The sequence below is a fragment of the Papio anubis genome, chromosome 11 (genome assembly GCF_008728515.1).
Source record: "Papio anubis isolate 15944 chromosome 11, Panubis1.0, whole genome shotgun sequence".
Taxonomy (NCBI): Eukaryota; Metazoa; Chordata; class Mammalia; order Primates; family Cercopithecidae; genus Papio; species Papio anubis.
In genome coordinates this window covers 64,348,224-64,373,049 of record NC_044986.1, presented here as the reverse complement: position 1 = coordinate 64,373,049, position 24,826 = coordinate 64,348,224, and the positions used below count along the sequence as shown (strand labels likewise).

Genomic DNA, 24,826 nt, shown 5'->3' with positions numbered 1-24,826 from the left:
TTGGAATTAGTTTAAGGCACATTTTAAAAAGAGAGAGAGAGAATCTGGCCTCTAGTCTCTCTCTATACTTATCTCAAACCATTTCCTCCTCACTCTTTAAGATTAGTGACATCAAGACATAATTTGTTTCTTCAATTTCTTAAACTCACCAATTACCTTGCTGCCTCAAGGGCTTCACATTTTCTATTCCCTAAGCCTGCACCACTTTTCCCCACAGCCTACTTTGCCAGGCTAACTCTTAGCTGTCCTTTATGTCTCAGCCTTAATATCGCTTTTCAAGAAAACCTTCACAACCCACAAGGTTTGGTCCCTTTGCTATATGCTCCCTCCTTTATAACATTTATCATAATTGTAATCATATAGACAGTTGCGGAATTTGTGTTTATTATCTGTGTTCCTTACTATACTCTATGCTGCATGAAGGCAGGGAATTTGTCTGTCTTGTTTGCTGCTTTAACCTTAGTGTCTACAACAGTATGTGGCACATAAATAGGCACTTAATATTTGTTGGATGAATGAATGAATGAAGGTATCTAGATTTTTCCAAAAAGTAGAAAGAAAAAGCCTGTAAATAGTGTAATATGAAATTAAGATATGCTTTTTATTTATAACTGTTTTGTTTCCTACACTACTTGTAGACAAATGACTGGAAGCAGCAATAACAAAACTTAACAGCCATAGCAGGCATCAATATCTATAAAAGGTCAATTTGTGCTGCCTCGAAAGGTTGTGTACAAGCAAACATAGAGTTACCCAGCTGTACATTCCTGGGGAAAGAATTTGGAGCTGGGATACAAGAAGGGATCACGGCCATTTGCTGTGAATTCTCACAGACTCTTTCATCTCTGGGTAATACATGAACGTATTTCATTTTCTAAGACAATTCCTCCAATGAAGCTATGTCCAAGAAAGATTAACAGGCTTGCAAAACACACTAGCTTCAGTGATACAGGATTCCATCCTTCTTATACAACAATTTCTACCCAGTTAACTTGGAAATCAACAATATAAGCAAAATAATTTTTTAACTTGTTAAACTAGGGTTACAAGAACTTGGGCAAAATACTGATTATATAATACACAGGAGCACATAGGTTAGGCTTCAGTTGCCCAGTATACTTATTATATTTTCTTGCTAAGATAGCAAAAAAGAATACTATCCTTATTGACTGTGGTGTTCCTCTTCAGCAAACCAAAATGTCTCATTACTTTGTTATTTTAATATATTTTTTAAGGAAATCCTCTGAATCAAAATCTGTTTTCCTGGGTCCTGTGGAGATGCCTCAAGAGTTTCAGTGGCGAACAAACAGGTAGGGCTCCAGGCGTCTCTATTCCACCCCTCTTCAAAACCCAATAGCACTACTTTATCTTAAAAAATGTATGTGTCCCAGGCTGGGCACGGTGGCTCACACCTGTAATCCCAGCACTTTGGGAGGCTGAAGCAGGCAGATCACGAGGTCAGGAGTTCAAGACCAGTCTGACCAACATGGTGAAACCCCATCTCTACTAAAAAGACAAAAATTAGCCGAGCATGGTGGCATGCGCCTATAATCCCAGCTACTCAGGAAGCTGAGGCAGGAGAATTACTTGAACCCAGGAGGTGGAGGTTGCAGTGAGCCAAGATCATGCCACTGCACTCCAGCCTGGGTGACAGAGTGAGACTCCATCTCAAAAAAAAAGAGAGAGAGAGAGAGAAAAAAAAAAAGATATATGTGTCCCAGGTCGGGGGGTGGTAGCTCACACCTGCAATCCCAGCACTTTGGGAGGGCAAGGCAGGTGGATCACCTGAGGTCAGGAGTTCGAGATCAGCCTGGCCAACATGGTGAAACCCCATCTCTACTGAAAATTCAAAAAAATTAGCTGGGTGTGGTGGCAGGCACCTGTAATCCCAGTTACTTGGGAGGCTGAGGCAGGGGAACTGCTTGAACGCAGGAGGCAGAGGTTGCAGTGAGCCAAGATCTGGCCATTGCACTCCAGCCTGAGTGACAGAGAGAGAGATTCTGTGTCAAAAACACTACTCCACTCTAGCACTGGACTGAACCAACTAGAAGTTGGTTCCAAGTGTTACTTGTGTTTACAGTTCCTTTGTAAGTACAGAGATATTGTGTCAAGCTTTTCTCAGTGTCCAGGGTATTCCTTGGAATGTTTCTAGTTCCACTACTCTCTCATCTGACTTTCAGTCCTGCATTTCTGCCTGCCTGTTGGAAATGGTCCATCTGTCCCCTCAGACTCAAATTCCCATCGACCTCCTCCACAAACCAGCCACTTATTCCCTTGCCTCCATCCTTACTGGAGACCCCATCTTTCTCTTAAGTGTCCAGGTCCACAAACTTGTGGAGTAAATTTTGTATACCTGTCCTTCCTCTGTGGTGTGTCACCAAGTTCAGCTTGATTTCTTTTCTTCTAAATATTGCTCGCTGACATCTTTCCTCCTCGTTCCTACCACACCCACCCGAGTCCCACCAGAGCATCAGATGCCTGGGATACCTTCCGCAGCTTCCTAAGTGGCTTCATGGCTTCATTTTTTCCAGATGTGACTTATTCTTCCAGATTAATTCTTCTTAAATCCTCCCTTTCATCTTGTTACTTCCCCATACACAACCTTAAATGGTTTCCAGTTTGTTTTGAAACCAAGTCTGAACTACTCTGCTTTGCTTTCAAGGTTCTTCAAAGTCATCTGACTCTACTGTCCTTTCCAGTTTGGTCAGTGTCCTCCCTGCCATATAAAAAATCTTATTATAATTAGAGTGCCTGTGCCCTTCCATAACATGTTGAAGTGACCTGGCCTGAAAGGACCCATTCCTTCCACCTACCTCTTCAACCTTATCTCTAATCTTTCTTACCTTTACTCTGTGTTCTTGACATAGATGAGTACTTATGGTTCCCTGATAACACTTGCCTCGGGAGCTTTGCACTTGCTTTCCCCTCTATGCTTGGCATCCTCTACCTCCTGAGTTAACGCTTCCTTTATCATGTGCTCCAGGCTAACCAACTCATATACTCCTTTAAACCACCACTGCCTCCTCTACAGACTCCTGTCATAGCCCTTATTATGTAATACTGCAGTGATTGATTTGTTTGCTGTCTGTCTGATTCCTAGCTATTAGACTGTAAGCCACCCTCTCAGAAGACTTTAGATTTGGTTTCAAAACAAGATTCCTGACCTCCACTAGCTCACAATTGTTTTGTACTCCCAGTGAATCACTTTAGTAACTCAATTGGTATTTGTTGAATGAGTAAATAAGAAACTTTCTACCTAAATTTTCACTATTCAAAGTTCAAGTAAAATCCTCCTACATCTCTGAAGACTTCTTTGACTTTTCTAGTCCTTTGCTCCTTCTGTGACACCTGACACTACTTAAAGTTTGTACTATAAAAATTAGGATTATTTCTTTAACTGTATCGCAAGTTCCTTGAAGGCAGGGATGCATATTTATATTGTGTCTGTCATTGCATTGATCACAGTGCTGAGCACACAGTAAAAACTAAATAAATACATATTTGCTTTCTGATTGGAGTTATATAAATTCTGTGCTTAGGAAAATGACAGCTACTAGTCTACTTGGAAAATTCTAATTCTGTTCTTAATCTAATTGCAGTCATAAAATTAAGTACTAATTCATTCAGAAAATATTTAGCATATACCTACTAATTTCCTAGCATCGAACCAGTGGTTAAGATACAAGTATGAATGCTGTCAGTAAAGAAATTCTTCCCAGGAAAAATTAGCATTGCTACATGGAAACTGTGTACATTTCTTTTACTTTTAAATTCGAAGATTTGTAAATTTTTAGTTGGCTGATTAAATGGTTTCTGAGTGGCCACCACATTACTTTGCTTTGTGGGGAATGTCTTCCTAATTGGTATTTCTTAGTAGTGAATTGAATTCATTCTTGTATCTGAGATTGTCATGGCTGAAAAATGGGTAGGATGAGACCTGAATGATGTGGTCTAATTTTTGTTTTATAATCAATCTATGTTCAGAAAACTAATGGATTGGACAGGACTAATCTAAGTTTTGTGTGTATCACAACTGGAGTTCTCACCAGCTTACTTAGACTGACCAGATGCCACTGAGTGGTAGCTGTCATGGGGGCTGTGATGACATCTCACTAGCATTACCAACCAGAGCCTCTGGGAGTATCATCAGGCACGTTCAGAGCAGAAGGGCAGACACCGCCCTGTGGTTTTCAGTTCCAACCCTTTGCTACGTCTTAGGCCAAAGGTCTCACTTCTGATTTAAATCTAAGTTGAGATTCTTGTTTTCCTGTTTCCTTATCCACTAGCTTATTCAACATTTCTGAGTGGCTACTATGAGCCCAAACTGTGCTTGGTGCTCAAGACACGAAGGTAAAAACAACAGAATCCCTGCCCTCAAGGAGGTCAGTGGGATAACCTAATAGTCAAATGTATCTGCCATTGTAGAGATAATATTTGACATTGCCTTATGTTGCCTTTGAAAAGCAAAAATCAATATATGAATATGTCTTTGGGCCAGAATCCCTTGAATTAATATGCATGTATAAATAAAAATGCTATTATTAATACTACTATTGTCCTATAATATGAATATTATGAAATAAAAAGATGATGCCCTATTTACATACAGAGAATAAATGTTAAATAGTAATGAAATCATTTTCTAGTAATAATCAGGTAGTTACAAACACAAAGTAACTCTTCTAAGACTCTAAATTCCAGGAATTCTCTACAAAAGTAATCCACTTCAACCATATTGTTCACATGTTATTCCATTATAAAATCAAAGGTAGGACATGTTACTCTGGGGGCTAAGGCTGGTTCCAGGTTTTGTGGGACCTGAAGCTCATAAATGTGGAAGGGCTCCTTTAAAAAGTAAAATAAAATTAGAATATGCAAAATCAGGCATAGCCTAGGCAAGCAAGAACTCCTGAAACTTATACTGCATTTGCCTCACAGAAAAGCTGACCATGGTAGGCAAAGAAAAGATGAATATCCTCTCTATCCATCAGTCATAGTGTTCATGAAGCTGACATTGAAAGTTTATAATACATTTAATACATGTATAATGAATCTTTAAATTGACTTTACCCTCAGCCCAATTCTGTCGGTGTTTATGCTATTATTTGGGTTTCTTTAAAGTTTAAAAAAATATTGCAGGTATTCATTGCATAGAGACCATTTTTAGGCTATAAACTATAGCCCCGCACTGTCCAATATTGTAGTCATTAGACACATGCAGTTATTGGGCGCTTGAAATGTGGTTCATGCAACTAAATAACTGAATTTTTAATTATATGTATTTATTTATTTATTTATTTACTGAAGGAGTCTCGCTCTGTCGCCCACGCTGGAGTCGCGTGGCGCGATCTCGGCTCACTGCAAGCTCCGCCTCCCGGGTTCACGCCATTCTCCTGCCTCCGCCTCCCGAGTAGCTGGGACTACAGGCGCCCGCCACCTCGCCGGGCTAATTTTTTTTTGGTATTTTCGGTAGAGACGGGGTTCACCGTGTTAGCCAGGATGGTCTCGATCTCCTGACTTTGTGATCTGCCCGCCTTGGCCTCCCAAAGTGCTGGGATCACAGGCCTGAGCCACCGCTCCTGGCCTGATTTATTTATTTTGAGATGGAGCCTCGATCTATAGCCCAGGCTGGAATACGGTGGTGCGATCCCGGCTCACTACAACCTCTACCTCCCAGGTTTAAGAAATTCCCTCTGCCTCAGCCTCCTGAGTAGTTGGCATTACAGATGCCTGTTACCACACCCGGCTAATTTTTTTGTATTTTTAGTAGAGATGGGGTTTCGCCCTGTTGGCCAGGCTGGTCTCAAACTCCTGACCTCAAGTGATCTGCCCACCTCAGCCTTCCAAAGTGCTGGGATCATACGCGTGAGCCACTGCGCCCAGGCAAAATGAAGGCTATATTCCCTAGGAAAATTTAACATCCAAATTGAAATATGCTGTCAGTGTAGAATTCACGCTGGATTTCAAATCCCTGGTATAATAAAAATAATGTAAAATATCTTATTAATAATTTTTACACTGGTTACATGTTGAATGATAATGTTTTTATTTTTATTTTATTTATTTATTTATTTTTGAGACAGAGTTTCACTCTTGTTGCCCAGGCTGGAGTGCAGTGGTGCGATCTCGGCTCACCACAACCTCCGTCTCCTGGGTTCAAGCTATTCTCCTGCCTTAGCCCCTCGAGTAGCTGGGATTACAGGTACCCGCCACCATGCCCAGATAATTTTTGTATTTTTAGTAGACATGGAGTTTCTCCATGTTGGTCAGGCTGGTCTCGAGCTCCCAACCTCAGGTGATCGGCTGGCTTTGGCCTCCCAAAGTGCTGAGATTACAGGCGTGAGCCACTGCGCCCAGCCTACGATAATGTTTTTAATATGTTAGTTAAATAATGTATGTTATTAACTTTAATTTCACCTGCTTCTTTTTAGTTTTTAAAAATGTAGCTACTAGAGAAATTAAAACTACATACGTGACTAGGTTTACATTTCTATTGGACCAAGCTGCTTTTAGACACCGACTACTTTTCTCAAAGACGGTATATAATTTTGGAAACCACGTACTTAAAGGATAATACTTAGGAGGGTCATGGTAGATGGAAAGCAACATTACTCAACATTACCAGTGGGGCATTTTTACCTTACTTGAGGTGGTGGAATTCCTACCACTATGCAATCCAACTGTACTCGAGTTCCTTCTGGAACTTCTCTGCTCCGTAACTTTTGAGTGAACCGGGGAGGTTGCCCCAGAGGTTCTTCATAGTACAGAGATGAAGGGGAAGACCCTGGGGTGGTGTCTCCACCAGCCGCCTCACTGGCAGCCTGCTCCGCTTCACGCCTCTTGGCTTCCTGCTCTTCGAGTGCGTGATTCACTTCATTATCCCTGGTATCCGCAGGGATAGGGATGGGAACAGAAGATCTTTCTCGTCTTTCTGACAGATCTGAGAAACTGGAGCTGTTTTCCTGCATAACTTTGTTTTGAGATTCCAGTTTACTCTTGTGGTTTTTGCAGGCACGAGGTCTAATCCTTTTGGAGCTGTGAGATTTGAAAAGGGAGGATAGCTCTTCAATGAAGTCGGCAGCCTTATTTAAGAATACTTTTTTGGACTGGGTTTCAGAACAATACTGTGGCTTTTTTGCCTCCTGGAGGCTTTCTTTGGAGCTGGTGGGACTTCGAGGGTTATCCTGGCAGAAGTTAGGCTCAAAACTTAAATTAGGTGTGTGTTTCATCTGATCAGAAGAAAGTCGTTTTCTAGCTTGAGTTTCATCTGCCTTCTCCAAAGGGTCGTGATTGATGGCTAGTCTTGCCAGAGTGACACTTTCATCTAATTCTTCTTGGCTCAGAAAGGCTGAAAGATCTGGAAGGTCATCTTGGCCTCCGCCTCCTTCAGCGGCCCCAGAAGGACTGCCAAAATGGAAAGGGTTGGAGGAAGGCTCTGCTCGACTCCTCTCATTGTTTCCCCGATGTCTGGTTTCAGCTAAATAGCTCTCTCTTAGAAGCTGAGATATGGAAGTAGAAGCTTCTACGCTGTCGTCTTGCATGCTGTCACAAAATAATAATAACAAAAAGTTTGGATCATTTCTAGGGAATAACAAGTCTGTGTCTATTATAGCATGGCAGATTCGTTAGAAATTAAAGCTCAAAATAAAGAATTGCCTAATTTTAATACTTTTACAAACTTACTATTTATTTATTTATTTTTGAGACAAAGTCTCACTTTGTCACCCAGGCTGGAGTGCAGTGATGCAATCTCAGCTCACTGCAACCTCCACCTCATGGGCTCAAGTGATTCTCCCACCTCACGCTTGCACGTAGCTGGGACTACAGGCATGTGCCATCACACCTGGCTAATTTTTGTATTTTTTGCAAGACAAGGTTTTGCCATGTTGCCCAGGCTGGTCTTGAGCTCCTGGACTCAGGTGATCCGCTCACCTCAGCCTCCCAGAGTGCTGGGATTACAGGGGTGAGCCACCGTGCCCTCCCCCTTTTATAAACTTTAAAGACTTAAATATTACTCTTAAACTATGAAATAAATAAGAATGGAATGAAATTTCCCTGCAAATAAAGACCTGGATGATTACCACTTTATTAAACTCTTTAAATGCAAGTTCAGTTGTGAAAGCCATGACATAACTATAATAATATTAAATAACATTTCTAAGCCTGATATTGATAATGTCAATAATGATCTTTTAGTTATAAAGCGCTTTCATACACAGAGATTTGCTCTCCACCCTCTCCTCTTTACCTTGAATGTAATAGAATTATAGAAATTGATCAAAAAATAAATACTTTTTAAATTCTTAAGAAAATAATATAATGATGCAAGCCAATTTTGTATTTTTAATATTATATCCATTTATTCATTCAAACATTTACTAACAGATGGCAAATTTGTGACTTAGGCTGTCACTACTCTCTCTCGTCCTTAAAAGTTGCAGCTCAGTGATTACTGTACTTCCCCTCTTTACCTTGACTTTCCTAACACTCCACTCCTTCAGCCATCACCAATCAGAGATGGCAATGGAGATGAAGACTATTTGCCATTCTTGGCTACTGTGTGGGAAAGTAGAGAAAAAAGTAATCTTCTAAATATTTTCTGGCTTTAACATCCTATAACAGAACTTACTTCAGTTAATTTCTTTCCTTTCTCTTATATGACAGCGTCACTTATATCACACATAAGGCTTCCTAGGAACTGTCCCTGTTCCCAAACTTCTAGAATGCTATCCCAAACTAACCTCTGAATTGGCAAAGTAGGCAGCCACCTTGAGAGGCAATTAGAGATGACTGAAAGGACCATCCACAGTAAAATATTTTTCCTACCTACTTGGACAGACTGAGATAGCCCCAACTAGAGCCACTTATTTGGATGAAGTGTATTATGCCTTTTTAAAAAGGTTAATCTAAAATGCAAAGGTGACAGGGTGCAGTGGCGCACACCTGTGATCCCAGCACTTTGGGAGGCCAAAGCGGGTGGACCACCTGAGGTCAGGAGTTTGAGACCAGCCTGGGCAGCATGGTGAAACCCTGTCTCTACCAAAAACACAAAAAAATTAGCTGGGCTTGGTGGTGGACACCTGTAATTCCAGCTACTTGGGGGACTGAGACAGGATAATTACTTGAACCCGGGAGGCGGAGGTTGCAGTGAGCCAAGATTGCACCACTGTACTCCAGCCTGGGCAACAAGAGTGAAACTCTGTCGCAATAAATAAATAAAATAAAACGCAAAAGTGTTGGAGAGCAAAGATTTGTCTACAAAGGTGTTTATCACATGATAATATTTAAAAATTGCAACCATGTTCAGTAATAAGAAATTAGTTAATTAAATTATGACATACTCATTAAATAGAACTATATGTCTATTTGTTAAATTTTGTGGAACAGTGAATAATATACAAAATCGTATATGAAAGTATAATTGATACCCCAGCTGAAAAGCTTTCTCATTTGTGCACAAACTACCATGGGAGGGCGGTTAAAGAGATATATAGAACAAAGGTACCGATGTTATTTGATGTAACTAATGCACCCGAAAATCCCCTCATTTGCTTAACTCAATATTTCACTGTACCGTTTAAGTTTCTGTTTCTGTTTAGATGGGGAAGGGTTAGGTGCCTTACTCGTCAGGATGGCATCCTCTCTTCATTGGACGTGCCACTGTTTGTTGTGTTTTTTTATTTCCTTCCTTCCTTCCTTCCTTCCTTCCTTCCTTCCTTCCTTCCTTCCTTCCTTCCTTCCTTCCCTTCCCTTCTCTCTCTTTCTTTCTTCCTTTCTTTCTTTCTTTCTTTCAGGATGGAGTCTGGCTCTAACCAACCAGGCTGGAGTGCAGTGCAGCCAGATCTCAGCTCCTGCAAGCTCCATATCCTAAAGTTCTCTGTTCTCAGCCTCAGCCTCCCAAGTAGCTGGGACTGCAGGTAGCCATGCTGTAATAAACTAGTTTTGCCTTATTTTTTAATTAGAGGCCAGGGGGTTTCACCGTGTGTGTAGGATGGTCTGGAGATCTCTCCCTGACCTCGTGATCCAAACCCCGTCTCGGTATCTAAAGGATGCTGGGACTACAGGCAGGCCACGCCCGGCCCTCCTTGCTTTCTTTTCCAGGGTCTCGCTCCTCTCCACCCAGGATGGGCATGGTGGCAGTCAGCTCCTTTGCAGCGTAAACTCCCTGGATTCAAGCAGGGTCTCCCTCCTCAGCCTCCCAAAATGCTTTGGGACTACAGCCCGCTTTTCACCACCTGGCTAATGCTTTAAATTTTCTGCCGGGGCAGGGTCTCTCAGCATTTGCTCAGGCTGAGTCTCAACTAAAAGAACCTCAGAGTGATCCTCCCACCTCCACCTCCCAAAGCTCTGGGATTATAGGCATGAGGCATAGTGCCTACCCTGTATATTGTGTTTTAATGTGACTTTGTCTTTTACCCTTTATTTTGAGATAGCTTTTACATTGAGGCAACATGGAATGAGCATTAACCTTGGTACCAGATGGATCTAATTCCAAATTCTGCTTCATGTCTTAACAATTATGTAACTTTGAGAAGTTTACTTAACTTCTTTGAGCTTTGGTTTCTTCGTCTGTAAAACATGAAAAAATCTGTTTCCCAAGGGAGTGAGGATCAATAACATCAAAGGCAAAGTCCTTAAAATAGGGCCTGCCACTATAATGGGTATTCGACTGATGTTCATAAAGAACAATACTTTGGTGAAGGTGACGTTAAAGTTGAAGAACTTTAAAAATGTTTATATTTGTGGTGGAAATAGAAAAGAAAATTCTTAGATGAGTTTTTTTTTTTTTGAAGAAGCCAATTGAGGTGTTAATGTACCTGTTCTTATGTTTATGGTTATGAGAAATTATTATAACAAAACTTTCAGGTATTCAAAATAAAGATTTCTTTAATGTTTTAATGTAGTACTTATGACCTAGTACATTGGCGTTAGATAGAACTGGGTTCAAATCCTAGTTCTGGCACTTCCTAATATCCTAGTATAAACTTGGGAAAGTTTAAACACTATAGGCCTCAGTTTACTCATCTGTAAAACAGATATAGTAGCAGTAGCCATATCATAGGTAGAAGTGATGATTAATGTGCTTGGGATTTAGTAAACATTCAATAAATGGAAGTTACTATTACTATAATAATTATTATGATTTAACAGCCATGGCCATGTATCATGGCCTCCATTTTATAGATAAGAAATGGAGGCAGAACCAGTGAAGTGACCTGATCCGAGGAAAAATTTGAAGAGAAACCAAAGTGTACGTTCATAGTTAATTCAGTGTATCTGTATTCTATTGAAATACAGTCTCATGAATTAACTGTGTTGACTTCAGATCTTTGTATTCTCTTTGCTTGGACTGCTTCCTGTGCCCACCTCTTTTCACTATCTTATCAGGCCTAATCCTACATGGTCTTTGGTTCCTAGCTGAGACATCACTGCCCTGGGGTTTCTTCTCTTCCCTGAGTTGGGTACCTCTCCAATGTGCTCCCAAAGCTCACTGTCCTTGACACAGTCTCCAAACACAGTACTTATCACAATACATTAAGTGTGTGTATTTTCTTCTCTGTCTCCCTATGTTTTGTACACCATCATCTCTACACCCACATAGCACATAGAAGGTGGTTAATAAATATTTGTTGAATTAATGTGTTCATTAGAATTTTCTGCTAACTCTATTATTAGCTTTCACTTTTTTCTTTTTTAAAGACAGAGTTTCACTCTTGTTGCCCAGGCTGGAGTGCAATGGTGCGATCTTGGCTCACTGCAACCTCCACCTCCCACATTCAAGCGATTCTCTTGCCTTAGCCTCCTAAGTAGCTGGGATTACAGACATGCACCACCATGCCTGGTTAATTTTTGTATTTTTAGTAGAGACACGGTTTCACCATGTTGATCAGTCTGGATGGTCTTGAATTCCTGACCTCGAGTGATCCACCTGCCTCGGCCTCCCGAAGTGTTGGGATTACAGGTGTGAGCCACCGTTGCTGGCCTATCTTTCACTTTTAATTGTAGGATAAAATAGGACAGATAAAGGAGGACAAAGAAAACTTATAGACACAAAGAAAAACTATAAACTGGTAAAGGCAGTCATAACTTTAAGATGACTTTCAAGTGAAAACTTATTTATGGTGGATAAAATAACTGAAATCATGCTTTGTTTTCTTCTTTCTTTTTCTTTCTTTCTCTCTCTCTCGCTCCCTCTTTCTTTCTCTCTCTCTTTCTCTCTCTCTCTTTCTTTCTTTCTTTCTTTCTTTCTTTCTTTCTTTCTTTCTTTCTTTCTTTCTTTTTTGACATAGACTCTTGCTCTGTCATTGCCCGATCTCGGCTCTGCAGCCTCTGCCTCCTGGGTTCAGGCGATTCTCCTGCTTCAGCCTCCTGAGTGGCTGGGATTGTAGGCACCCGCCACCATGCCCGGCTAATTTTTGTATTTTTAGTAGAGATGGGTTTTCACCATGTTGGGCAGGCTGGAATGCTTTGCTTTTATACCAGAAGTATCAGAGAACATCTGATTATAATCAGAAACCTGGGTTTGAATCCCAGCTCCAACACTAAATAACTTTGTTTTCTTGAGAAAGTAACTTAATGCATCTGAATCTCAGTTATCCAGATAGGATAACAATTCTATCTTTGAGGATTCTCAGATGAAAATGCATATATAAATTGTTAAACTGATAAAATATTAGCCAAAATAAAAAATATGAAAATTATTTTCTTTTTTAAGCATTAATTTAAAAACTTTATCTTTTAAGCATTAATTTTATAACTATTATAAAATTTGTACTTAAAAAATCACAAGTGCTATTATAGGTACCCTATAATTCATTTATTCATCCAATAAATATTTACTGAGCATCTACTATGTGCCAGGCACTGTTCTAGGCACTGTGGATTCACTGGTGAACAAAAGACAAAGTCTCTGTCCTAATGGAACTGACATTCTAGTAGGTAAAATCTCAATGTTAGGAAGAAAAATAAAATAGAAAATGGGGATCGAGAATAATGGAGGAGGGAAGAAGGTGTGTTATTTTAGCTAGCAAAGTCAAGCAAAGTTTATAATGCAGTGGAGAAGTTACTCATGTGACCATCTGGTTAAAAAAAAGAATGTTCCTGACTGAGGTAGAAGTAAGCGTCAAAGCCTAAAGAGGTGAGTGTTTTGTATGTTTAAGTCAAGCCCAGTGAGCGAAGAAGTGCGTGAAAAAGAAAAGCGAAAGAAAATGAGGTCAGAAAGGTACAAGGCCAGATCATTTAAGGTCTTGCAGACCATGGAAAGGACTTCAAATTTTATTCAACCTGTGAAGGGAAAACCACTTAAAGGTTTTGAGAAGCAGATGACATGGTTTTGAAAAAGTTCAATCATGGCTGCTATGCAAAGAATCAAACTGAAGGAAGTAAGAGTGGAAGTGAGCAGATCAGTTAGGAGACAATTGCAACATGCTACGCAAGAGATGATGGTGGCTTGGCTCAATGAGTGGTAGCCGTGGGAGATGGCCAGAAATGCTCATATTTGAGATATCTTTAAAAGTAGAGCCAATGCGGTTTGCTGATGGATTAAAATGGGATGTGAAAGAAAGGGCAGTCAAGAATGACTCCAATATTTATGCCCTGAACAACTAGGTCATTGGCAGAATCATTTGCTGGGACGAGGTAGGAGCAGGTTTCAGGAAATAAAATCATAAGTTCTCTTAAACATTTCAGCTGCAGTATTCAGAGTGTCATTTGACTTTTTTTTTTTTTTTTTGAGATGGAGTTCCACTTTGTTGCCCAGACTAGAATGTCGTGGCGCGATCTCGGCTCACTGCAACCTCTGTCTTCCGAGTTCAAGTGATTCACCTGCCTCAGCCTCCTGAGTAGCTGGGATTCCAGGCACACGCCACCACCCCTAGCTAATTTTTGTGTTTTTAGTAGAGATGGGGTTTCACCAAGTTGTCCAGGCTGGTTTCAAACTCCTGACCTCAAGGCTGCCTGCCTCAGCCTCCCAAAGTGCTGGGATTACAGGCGTGAACGACCACGTCTGGCCACAGTGACATTTGAGTTTGTTTCCTCTTTTCTGTTTCTCACAAAATGGAAAATTAGATTTTTTCCCACTTTCAAAATAAGAATGAGTAATTGCCCTTGAAAACAGATCATAGCATTGGTGAAATGGTACCAGATTGGAAATGAAACAATTAATGTGGCATCCACCATCAAGACAGACTTTAGCAAATCACATAAAATAATTTGGCAACATAGACAGCTTACTATACTTCCTTTACTTTCCTAAATATATTTTTTTCCCTATGACCTTTCCAGAAAAGAGGATCTGCCCTAAGAACTTTCCGAAAATGTTAAGAGTCAGGTTTATGGTGGGGCACAGTGGCTCATGCCTGTAATCCCAGAACTTTGGGAGACCAAGGCGGGCAGATCACTTGAGGTCAGGTGTTTGAGACCAGCCTGGTCAACATGATGAAACCCTGTCTCCACTAAAAGTACAAAAATTAGCTGGGCATGGTGGCAGGCGCCTGTAATCCCAGTGACTTGGGAGGCTGAGGCAGGAGAATTGCTTGAACCTCGGAGGCAAAGGTTGCAGTGAGCCGATCGTCGTGCCACTGTACTCCACACTCCAGTCTGGGCAAAAGAGCGAGACTCTGTATCAAAAAAAAAAAAGAAAAGAAAAGAAAGAGTGAGTCAGGTTCATAAAAACAGAAGTTTGAGGCTGATACCTTTGGACATGTTTTTCAACTCATGTTAACTCGGTGCTATCCTTCTTCAGGCTGTAAGAAGACCCTGTTGTTGGAAATACATGGAATAAACTCATTTTTTAGTTATAATATGAAAATTTAAGCTGGGGAATTGATCAGAGAATTAGCAAAACCTAGTATGAAGTAACTTGAATTCAAACATAAGTACTGAAGTATTCTGACTGTGAAGTATTAGATATTTAAATGAGAAAACAAATCTGGGTGGGAGGAATGCCGAGATGTTGGTCAAAGGGTACAAAGTTCCAGTTACACGGGAGAAGAAATGAGTTATGGAGGCCTACTGTACAGCATGGGGGCTATAGTTAGTAATAATGTAATGTATTCTTGAATATTTCTAAAAGAGTAGAGCTTCAATTTTCTCACGACACAAAAAAGGGGTAAGTATGTGAGGCTATGGACATATTAATTAGCTTGATTTAATCATTGCAAAATGTATACATATAACAAAACATTACATTGTACACCACAAATATATACAATTTTTAATTTGTCAATTAAACCTTCATAAAGGTGAAAAAAAGGAATCTATTTTTTTAATGTGTCTTTTTTTTTTCTTTTTTTGAGACAAGATCTCACTCTTTCACCCAGGCTGGAGTATAGCGGTGTGGTCATGGCTCACTGCAGCCTTGACCTTTGGGGCTCAAGCAATCCTCCCACCTCAGCCTCCCAAGTAGCTAGGACTACAGGTGCTTTCTACCATGCCCAGATAACTTTTAAAATTTGTTGTAGAGGTGGAGTCTTCCTATGTTGCTCAGGCTGGTCTCCAACTCCTGGGCTCAAGCGATCCACCCACTTTGGCCTCCCAAAGTGCTGGGATTACAGGCATGAGCCACTTGCACCTAGTTACATGTGTCTTTAAACACTGCTCTGCATTCATTATAGTGCGGGAAGTACATTCATGAAAAAAACAAAGAATGCCCAAGTAATCTAAATCTGGTTTAGAGGCAGGCCCAAAATTAGCCTAACAGTTAATAATTATTTCTAAAGAGAGCCAGAATAGGGAAAGATAAATATGTTTAAGTAACTCATCTAAAACAGGAATGAGCAGAGCTACCCTACTCACTTCGTAGGTCTGTTTGTGAAAGTACTTTAAAACTGTAGAGCACTATGCAAATTTGAGGTGACCTTTTGCTGGTGATGCGTAATTAATATGCCCAGAATGCTTTTTAGGGAAAGAAAAAAATAGACTTTGCTCCCTCTCTTTAATGCCAGTATTGACCTGTTGGTTTTGCCTTCTATATCCGATGATATCACCCTAGAGAAATATCTAAGTCAGTTCTTTTGGAGAAGTTCTTGCTGGGTCAAAAACCAAATCCCAGTGAACAGGAACCAGTCCTGGAGAGTTATGTACAGATCACCTTTTTAAAATCTGGGTGCAGATGGAGTGTACTTGCTACACTATTACAATATCCATCCCTTCACTATTAGAGTGATTATCCCATCTTAGTTTTATTTCTAGTCTATTTTTGGTGTGAATGGCATTAGTAATTTAATAAATTAGTATATACTGCATTACCAGAGTAAGAACTTGAGGAATATGGAAATGATATGTCAATAATAATATGGAAATCTTATAAGACTCATTATCTCAAAGATTTTTTAGTGAAAGAAGAAAAGATAAATACAGACAAATGTATACATCAGAAAAGAATGTTGAGATCAAGAGGCCGAGCAGAGATGATCTATCAGAGAATCAGTGCGAATCTGTTTAACTAGGGACATTCCTTTAAGGGCAGAGGTTAAGTAATGAAGACTTTTAGGTAATAGGCCAAAGGTGAGTAAGCCATTTTCTTATTATTATTTTAATCGAATTGGTAAAAGTAAGAATGTAGGGTAAAAAGTAAAGATGTCGTTGGAGTGGGAGAAAAAGAGACTGGCTCCTACGAAGCGTATTATGTATGTTTTTGTATCCAGAGGATGATAAACATGTAGGGAAGCGCTAGTGAAAGACACTGCAGCCAGAACTCAAAGGTACTATTTAATCTGAAAGAGAGAAAAGAAATAGTGTAAAAAATAAATCCTATGGCCCATAGAAAGTCTAATGGAAGGCAATCAAGAAGACTTCAAGAATCTAGGATCAAAAAAGAAAAAGGGTTTGGTGGTTGTCACAAAAGTGATAGGTATAAGAGGTTTTATGTCACTCTCAAGATCTCACCATTCACAGTGAACCAAGCTGTTATATAGGAAATCCCAAATGAGAAATCTTTGTCAATTCCTATTAACTCAAATATTTATTTTTTAAATGCAAAAATTTAACACTTTCATTCTTCTTCTGCTTCTTACTATTTGTGTCATTTTTAAGGTAATTAAGGATTTGAAAAAAGCTAACTTCCCTAATTAAATTGACATAATACATTTGCTAGATTGAGAGAGCAGTAGGTGTCCCAAGGGATCTCAAGATCAAGTTCTAGTTCAAGCACTTTGTCAGGAGGCTCTGTTGGGCCCCTCCCTGAGAGTGGAGTGCGCTGTGACTCCGAGTGGAAGTCCATGTAGCAGGAAGCCTGCACAGAGCTTGTCAAGGTGACTCTGGTTATACATGAACTCTGAGAACTCTATAGCTACTGCAGATAAATAGTCCCACCAACTTTTGTTCCCACCAAAAATAAATCTGCTGAAAATGTTCTTAAATTTCTAAACGGACCATTCAGTCTCTACTTGAGTTGTTCCCTTTAAGCAAATGGGTAATGTTCTAGTAGTTTTAAAAGCATTTGGTCAACCATGAAGCACCACAGAAAGTTTAAACAATATCTCTGTGTTGCTTGAGTCTTTTTCATCCCCTAGGAGAGGGGAAAACCTGTTAAGAAAACCCTTTCATTTTTCTATCTTGTTACCTAACACCATGAGACCAGCAGCATCTTTGTCAAATCTCAATGTGAATGAAAAAAAAAATCAATTATTCCAGGGTTGGCAGGAGGATTTGACTTACATTTTCAGGTTAGTGAACTGAGTCTACTAATGCTATTATGAGTAGGAATTAACTGTTGAAAAATTGAACTCTCACTTTTTCACATACCAACATTAGTTCGTTAAAACCCTTTCAAAATGGAACATGATTTACCTGTTGTCTCATATCTTCAAAACCAAATTTGCAAAAACTACCACTAGTTCCAAAATCAGCTTGGATAAAAACTCATTCAACTTCTTGTGTCCATAAATTGTGGTTCTGTGTCTGTTCTACTGAAAGTGACTTTGTAAGCATATTGTAGTAGTGTCTATATTATAAATTGTAGATATATGGAAGACTGGGGTTTTAACACATTATTATGAGTTCCAGTAGCATTAGCCATATACTATAAGTGGGGATAGAGACACACTTCCAGAATTTGGATAGTGTTCAACTGTTTGTTTCATAGTCCATTATTATAAGATTCTGTAATGCCTATAATTTTATCTCTTGACACCTCTGTAAGTATATTATTCATATATTTCAGATTTCTTCGGACGGCCTTGATTTTAAATATTTTGCTTGTAGTCAAATCGTGTGTCAGACAGTAGTATATCTTATTTTCTGTTTTAAAAAATATGTTTATGATAGCTATAAGTATAGACATTCTCAATTTCCTAGAAAAGGACTATGAATTTTATGTGAACTCAAGAGCTGTTATTATTGAGAGACTATAAAGTTATGACAGATTTTTAATCTAGAGTTTGTAGGATTCATTTCATTATTACTAAAGTAATTGAATCATAGTTTTTTGATAAAGAAAACTGGATGACTATTTTGTTTCTTTCAAGCTGATGTTATTATCTTTAATAAGAATATAAAAATCTGTTGATAAGGTAATAAAATTCCTTAACACCATTACTGTAATGTTCACTTTTGAGGACTGGAAATGCTTAATAATCTATCTTTTCTTTTTCTTTGCTTATACAGTTTTTAAAATATAACTCAAGATGTGCATCTAATTACTGCTAATAGTGCAATGTACCAGGCCAAACATTTGCCACTGACTGTCAAGTGTCTTTCTGATGCAGCTGAAAAGGGAGAGAGAGAGAGAAAGAGACAGGGAGAGAGAGAGAGAGAAAGGAGAAAGAAAGAGCAATGTCCCTTGAGCAAGACTTTCTGCAGCTGTTGTGTACATTAATCCAGGGAGCAGATCTTCCAACACTAAATATAGCAAGCGTATCCTTTTACATGATAAAAAAAATTTTAAATGAAAGTCTTTATGCAGGCATATTATTTTAGATTCAACTTCCTTTAAAAAGGAAATAGGCATTGCATACATATTCCCTATATAAACAACATTCTTTTAATAAACGAATGTGTGGAAAATGCCAATGAGATATGCAACATGTCACAACTTCCTCTGTCGAGATATTTTTCCTTAGGAACTCAAGTAGGCTGTGATCTCTGTGAGTCTCATCAATCCCCTCCAAAATCTTTACATGTAGAAGGCTTTATTTTTCACTTAATTTCATGTCCCATCATATGTAATTAGACAGTTATCCTAGGTTTCATTTCAAGTAACAGTAATGAGTTCTTTGAAATATTCGCTTTTCCACTGTCAGTGCCCTGTTATCAAAACACACTTGTGAACTTAAATCTGGATATTACCTTTCTTTTCTTAGTTGACCCAGATGAGGATGTCCAATCCAGGCACTCCACTGCAATGATAATTATCCAGGGAGAACTTTTAGATGAAAGCACAGGAGAAGAGGGAAATTCTTCACGCCCTTGGAAATAGAGAGTAGCCGTCCATAGAGAGTGAGGAGTTAACCTTAGTTTCAGTGAAGATGGCTGTAAGAAGCTGGACAACCTGTCACCACCAGAGCCAGAGCATTTGTCAGCTCACAGGTCCCAAGTTATTTTGAGCTGTATAAACCATGTGCCTGTGAAACATTCCACCTGATTGGACAGGAGAAAACTGAGCAAAGGGATTCCATAGCAGGACAGCACCTATAGGGGGTGGGGGTCAATCAGTTCTTTTACCTATAGAATTTCCCTTATAGCCAGAGGCCCAAGTTATTTATTGATTGATGTTTGGAATGAACACTAAATGCATTATACCATAGTTCATCAGTCAAAACAATGACATTATTTTTAAATGCATGAAAACTCTTAATTTTTAAGATCTTTAATTTTAATCAATAGGAAATTTACTCTCATTAAATCACTGATACATTTTAGGAAATTTGACTGTGAAAAGTCAACAGAAGCTAAGGTCTAACGTTTTAAAGCTGAGAGCTTTTTTGAATTGTTTGTCCAAAGGCTAAGCAAAAGCCGAGAAGGTAATTAATATTAAAAATTCCTTGGCCGGGCACAGTGGCTCACGCCTATTATCCCAGCACTCTGGGAGGCTGATGTGGGCAGATCACCTGAGGTCAGGAGTTCAAGACCAGGCTGGCCAATGTGGTGAAACCCCATCTCCACTAAAAATACAAAAATTAGCCAGGTGTGGTGGCGCATGCCTGTAATCCCAGCTACTCAGGAGGCTGAGGCAGGAGAATTACTTGAACTGGGGAGGCAGAGGTTGCAGTGAGCCAAGATAGCACCACTGCACTCCAACATGGGGGACAGAGTGCAACTCTGTCTCAAAAAAATAATAAAATTTAAAATAAATAAATAAACTTGAAAAAAAGTTAACCTGATTGCTTAGTATAGATTAAATGATGCTATAACATTATCAGTCATGGTAGAAGCCAGGACTTTGAAAATTCAGACTTAAATGCTAGTTATTATTCTTTAAAAGGGTCATTCTTAGATTCTGATAGCATGAAATACATTGGTTTAAATCTAGCTTTCTTAGCTAAGTCACACAACTGCTTATAGGGTTTCTTCCTAGTCATTCATTCATTTGATAATTATTTACTTAATGCCTACTGTGTACCAGGTACTGAGTATAAAGTAGTGCACTAAATACACAAAAATTTCTGACCTCATGGAATTTACAAAGAGATCTTTATCCTCTTCAGTCATTGTGAGACTATTTATAGTACATTGAACAGGTATAAAATTTCTTTGTTTATTGTGATAGCACTGGAGGTTTACACCTTTTTTTTATGTGGTTTTAGGCTTACACAGGCAAAAAAACAATGAGGAACACTTTTAAATAATTCAGATGGAAATAACTGGTATTGAGGAAAGAAGAGGATACAGGAGGAAATGAATTATCTGGATAGGTTATTCTCATTAGCACTGGAATCCAGAGCTTCAATGTACAGATTCATTTGCTCTCTTACCTAATCTTGTGCTGATACTAATGTCAAGACCACTTAATTGTCTTTCTGCATATTCTATTTATGTGGATATGCCAACAATTTTTTTTTATTTAAAAAGAGGATCTTCCTCCACTATCCCACTCAGATCTTAAGCCATAATCAATGTAAGTGCTGCTGGGTCTTGGGTAGTTCTCTCCCACAGAAGAGTAGAACCTCTATTTCAGGTGGCTAGTAAAGGCAATGTTGAAACACAGTAAAAGTAAACACATTTTTACTTTCCTGCAAACTGCCATGATAAGCCTGGTATTCCACCTTTCACTCAGGTATAGAATACTAAGGTTGAAGGAGACTCTTACTAAAAGGTAGAATAAAGCTGGTTGGGCAGTGAAATTAGGAATCTATATAAATAATTAAAGTAGGTGTAAAATGCAAAAGAAGAGTTACAGAAAAAAAGAAGCTGGCCGGGTGCAGTGGCTCACGCCTGTAATCCTAACACTTTGGGAGGTTGAGGCGGGCGGATCACTTGAGCTCAGGAGTTCGAGACCAGCCTGGGCAACGTGGCGAAACCCCGTCTCTACTAAAAATACAAAAAAATTAGCCGGGCGTGGAGGTTGGTGCCTGTAGTCCCAACTATTCAGGAGGCTGAGGCAGAAGAATCTCTTGAACCCAGGAGGCAGAGGTTGCAGTGAGCCAAGATTGTGCCACTGCACTCCAGACTGGGTGACAGAGCAAGACTCTGTCTTAAATAAATAAATAAGAAACCAAAGAAATTCTGAATGGCAGTCATCTTTCTCTTTTCATTTTTACTGCAGCATTTTCAAATACAGATACCATACACAATTTTCGAGCTCTTTGAAAAAAAACTGAATATAAATGTTTTAAATAAATAATATTTAGCAATTGTGAACACTTTGTTTATAATACATCAAACATATTTTAGATTTTAGTTTTTAAAAATTAATTTCTGTTCCCAAATAAGCCAGCTACCACCTTGCTTATCTTCAGTCGTAATTGTATAAACATTATACCACAAACCTACTAGTTCAAGATTTCATCAGAGTTTATTGATACAAAAAATAATCTTTAAAACTTTTTAATGCCCAACATAGTTAAAAACAAACTTTGTTAAGTGGCAAGCAAACACAAGGTTGGTTACAAGCCTTCCTATAAAGTTGAGTGGCTCATCCAACACATGTGTTTCTTGTGGTTTGAACACGATCCTGTGCTTGCCTTCAGCTGTTTTCTTAATTCAGTCAGTCAGCCACAGAAACAATTTACTCACATTGGGATGATCCACAGGAATGCCAAGGAATCTGGAAGATCTATGACAGAGGAAGTCTTCATTTGGATGAAAAGCATGGGAGAATTTCCATGCTATTAGATTCATATAAAATGTTTGCATTTGCTATTTTTTTATATCGCTATAGGCTCCAGTTCTCTAAAACAAATTACTCACATATACCAAAGCTTCAGTAAGTTTTGCTTGAAGTTCATAGATTCATCTTGACGTATCCAGTATCAGATGAAAAAATTAAACAAAACCTCTATGCCGTATTTTTGAAAAACAGAGACTGTATGTATTTTTTAGCCATTTTTAATGAGAAAAATTTTCACAGCAAAGACAAGTTCTTGACCATCCAAAACAATAGATGGGTAGCAGATTATAAAAGATCTTATACAAAAGGCATGACAACAATGTAATTGAAAAAGACAAAGAAACCGTTAAGAAATTTCTTTTTCATCTAAACTACTGAAAATGCTTGCCTGGGAAAACTAAAAACATTTAAAAAAACTACTTAAAAGTTCAAAACCCACTTAGTTTTAAAAACTAAAAACATTTAAAAAAACTAAACAGAACACTTGCTTTAAAACATTATCCTGAGAAGTAAATTTGTGGTTACCTGTCTCAGAAGAAGCACCATTCCTATATCAATCAACCAGGATGATCTAAAGTCCAAATCTCACTGCCTAACTTGTGTCAGACACAAAAGTGGCATGAAGGAAATGTGATACTGCCCCGCCAGAGTAATGAAGGGTATTTACAGGGTTCCGTTGCAGATCCAGGGACAGTCATTTAGAACAGATTGCTCTTTCAGATCAACTTTAATAACTCAGTCTGCACGATGTTCTTAGCCTGGAGGGCTGGTGGGGGTGGATAATGACTAGGATGACTAAGGAAATAGGCTTTCTTGATTTCTCCTTAGACTAAATGAAAATAAGCGTGAAGAAATTCTCAATAATAAAGCATGTGGAATACAGAAGATATCTATACACAGGATGCATATTACGTGTATAAATATCTTTATTTGGTACCAAACTGGGACTACGGTCAAGGCATTTAATAAGGTAAATATGGAAAAACAATCAATTATTACAACACTTCCTGTTTGTTCCCCTAATTTTAAGGTGATTAAATTAAAGCTTTACTATGTGGTTTGCATTAAAATACAACAAAGCTTCCTTTACTTGTGCTTTTGGGATGTAGTACATATCAAAGTTTACACTTTTCAAAAAGTATTATTTCCAAGAAGAAAATCTATTCAGAACTTTTTAAAAGAGCACTCTGAGACTAAATTACTGAAGAAATCTGGAACAATTGTTATCACGTATGTACTCCTCAAGGTATACAATTAAATCCTACTTCTCACCACATTAATATAATGATCATATTAACACATATAAATATGCTATAGTCTTGGTAGAAATAAGTTAATATTCCTTAGCTATGTGCTAAGCACTATACTAGGCTCTTTGTGTATGTGTTTTATTTAATGAATTCCCTTAACATCTTTGAAGTAGGTATTGTTATAATTCTCATTTTACAGATGAAAACTTGAGGCTTAGAAAGAAGTTTAAAACTTGCCCAAGATCACACAACAAGTAAGCGACTGAGCCAAAATTGAACCTGAGTCTGTGTTCATAACCACTGCAAATATTCAAATGATTATATTTCCAACATATTTGTGAAAAATTAAAAGTAAAAATGAATAGAAAACATATCAGGCCGGGTGCAGTGGCTCATGCCTGTAATCCCAGCACTTTGGGAGGCTGAGGTGGGTGACTCACCTTAGGTCAGGAGTTCAAGACCAGCCTGGCCAACATGGTGAAACCCTGTCTCTACTAAAAATGCAAAAACTAGCCGGGCGTGGTGGTGTGTGCCTGTAATCCCAGCTACTTGGGAGGTTGAGGTAGCAGAATCGCTTGAACCCAGGAGGCACATGTTACAGTGAGCCAAGATTGCGCCACTGTACTCCAGCCTGGGCGACAGAATGAGACTCTGTCTCAAAAAAAATAAAGAAAGAAAGAATAGAAAATATATCTTTCTTTTAATAAATATTCTAAGGGAACACTATATAGGGTTTAAGTTTATAATTTTTCTGACTGAAACTAACCTTGAAATTATTTTGTATGACTAAGCAAACAAAAAGAAGTGATAATTTAGAAAGAAAAAAGCAAACGCTTGCAATAAACTCTATATGCAATGTTTTATCTGGGAATATGAATTGATAGGTAGACTGGAGCATTAGGCATTAGTGCTGAAAAGTGGGGCATTGGAAGCAGTCAGAATGCTGTGACAGACCTATTTTTTTTGTTTCTATTTGTTATTGTGCTGAAACAATATAAGAGGTTTGTTCTTTTAAAACTAAATTTAAACGCTTTGGTGTAATTTCTGAGTACAGCAACATAGGTCAATAAAGTTTTTACAAGTTAGGGGTAGGAAAATAGCAGCTTGAATATTCTCTCTTTGTAAGGTTAGCTCAAAATATGCCAATATGCCAGGCTCTGAGTGATTCCACACAGATTCTATTTTTGGTCTGCTTGGACATCTCCAAAAACTGAAAACAAATTTCAGTGTTCTTACTCATGACCCAGGTAATCACACTAATTCTAATGAGGTGCAGGAAAGGAAATAGGAACTAACATTTCTTACAAGT

The 24,826-nt window shown here is 38.7% G+C and overlaps 1 protein-coding gene across 6 annotated transcripts in view; it reads right to left on the bottom strand.

The window, feature by feature from the left end:
* The window catches only part of MYPN (myopalladin), a 123,922-nt gene that overhangs the window by 82,655 nt on the left and 16,441 nt on the right, over positions 1-24,826 (bottom strand). Inside the window, exons 1-3 of one of the 6 annotated variants that reach the window (XM_017962998.3) lie at positions 22,793-23,920; positions 19,288-19,629; positions 6,640-7,542 (exon numbers count right to left, since the gene is read on the bottom strand). The exons of 1 other annotated variant lie outside the window; for it this stretch is intronic. In XM_017962998.3, the coding sequence (XP_017818487.2) occupies positions 6,640-7,541 (902 nt within the window). In that variant the 5' untranslated portion in view covers position 7,542; positions 19,288-19,629; positions 22,793-23,920. 4 more of the 6 variants (XM_009214834.4, XM_003903870.5, XM_017962999.3 and 1 more) reach the window with 4 other exon arrangements.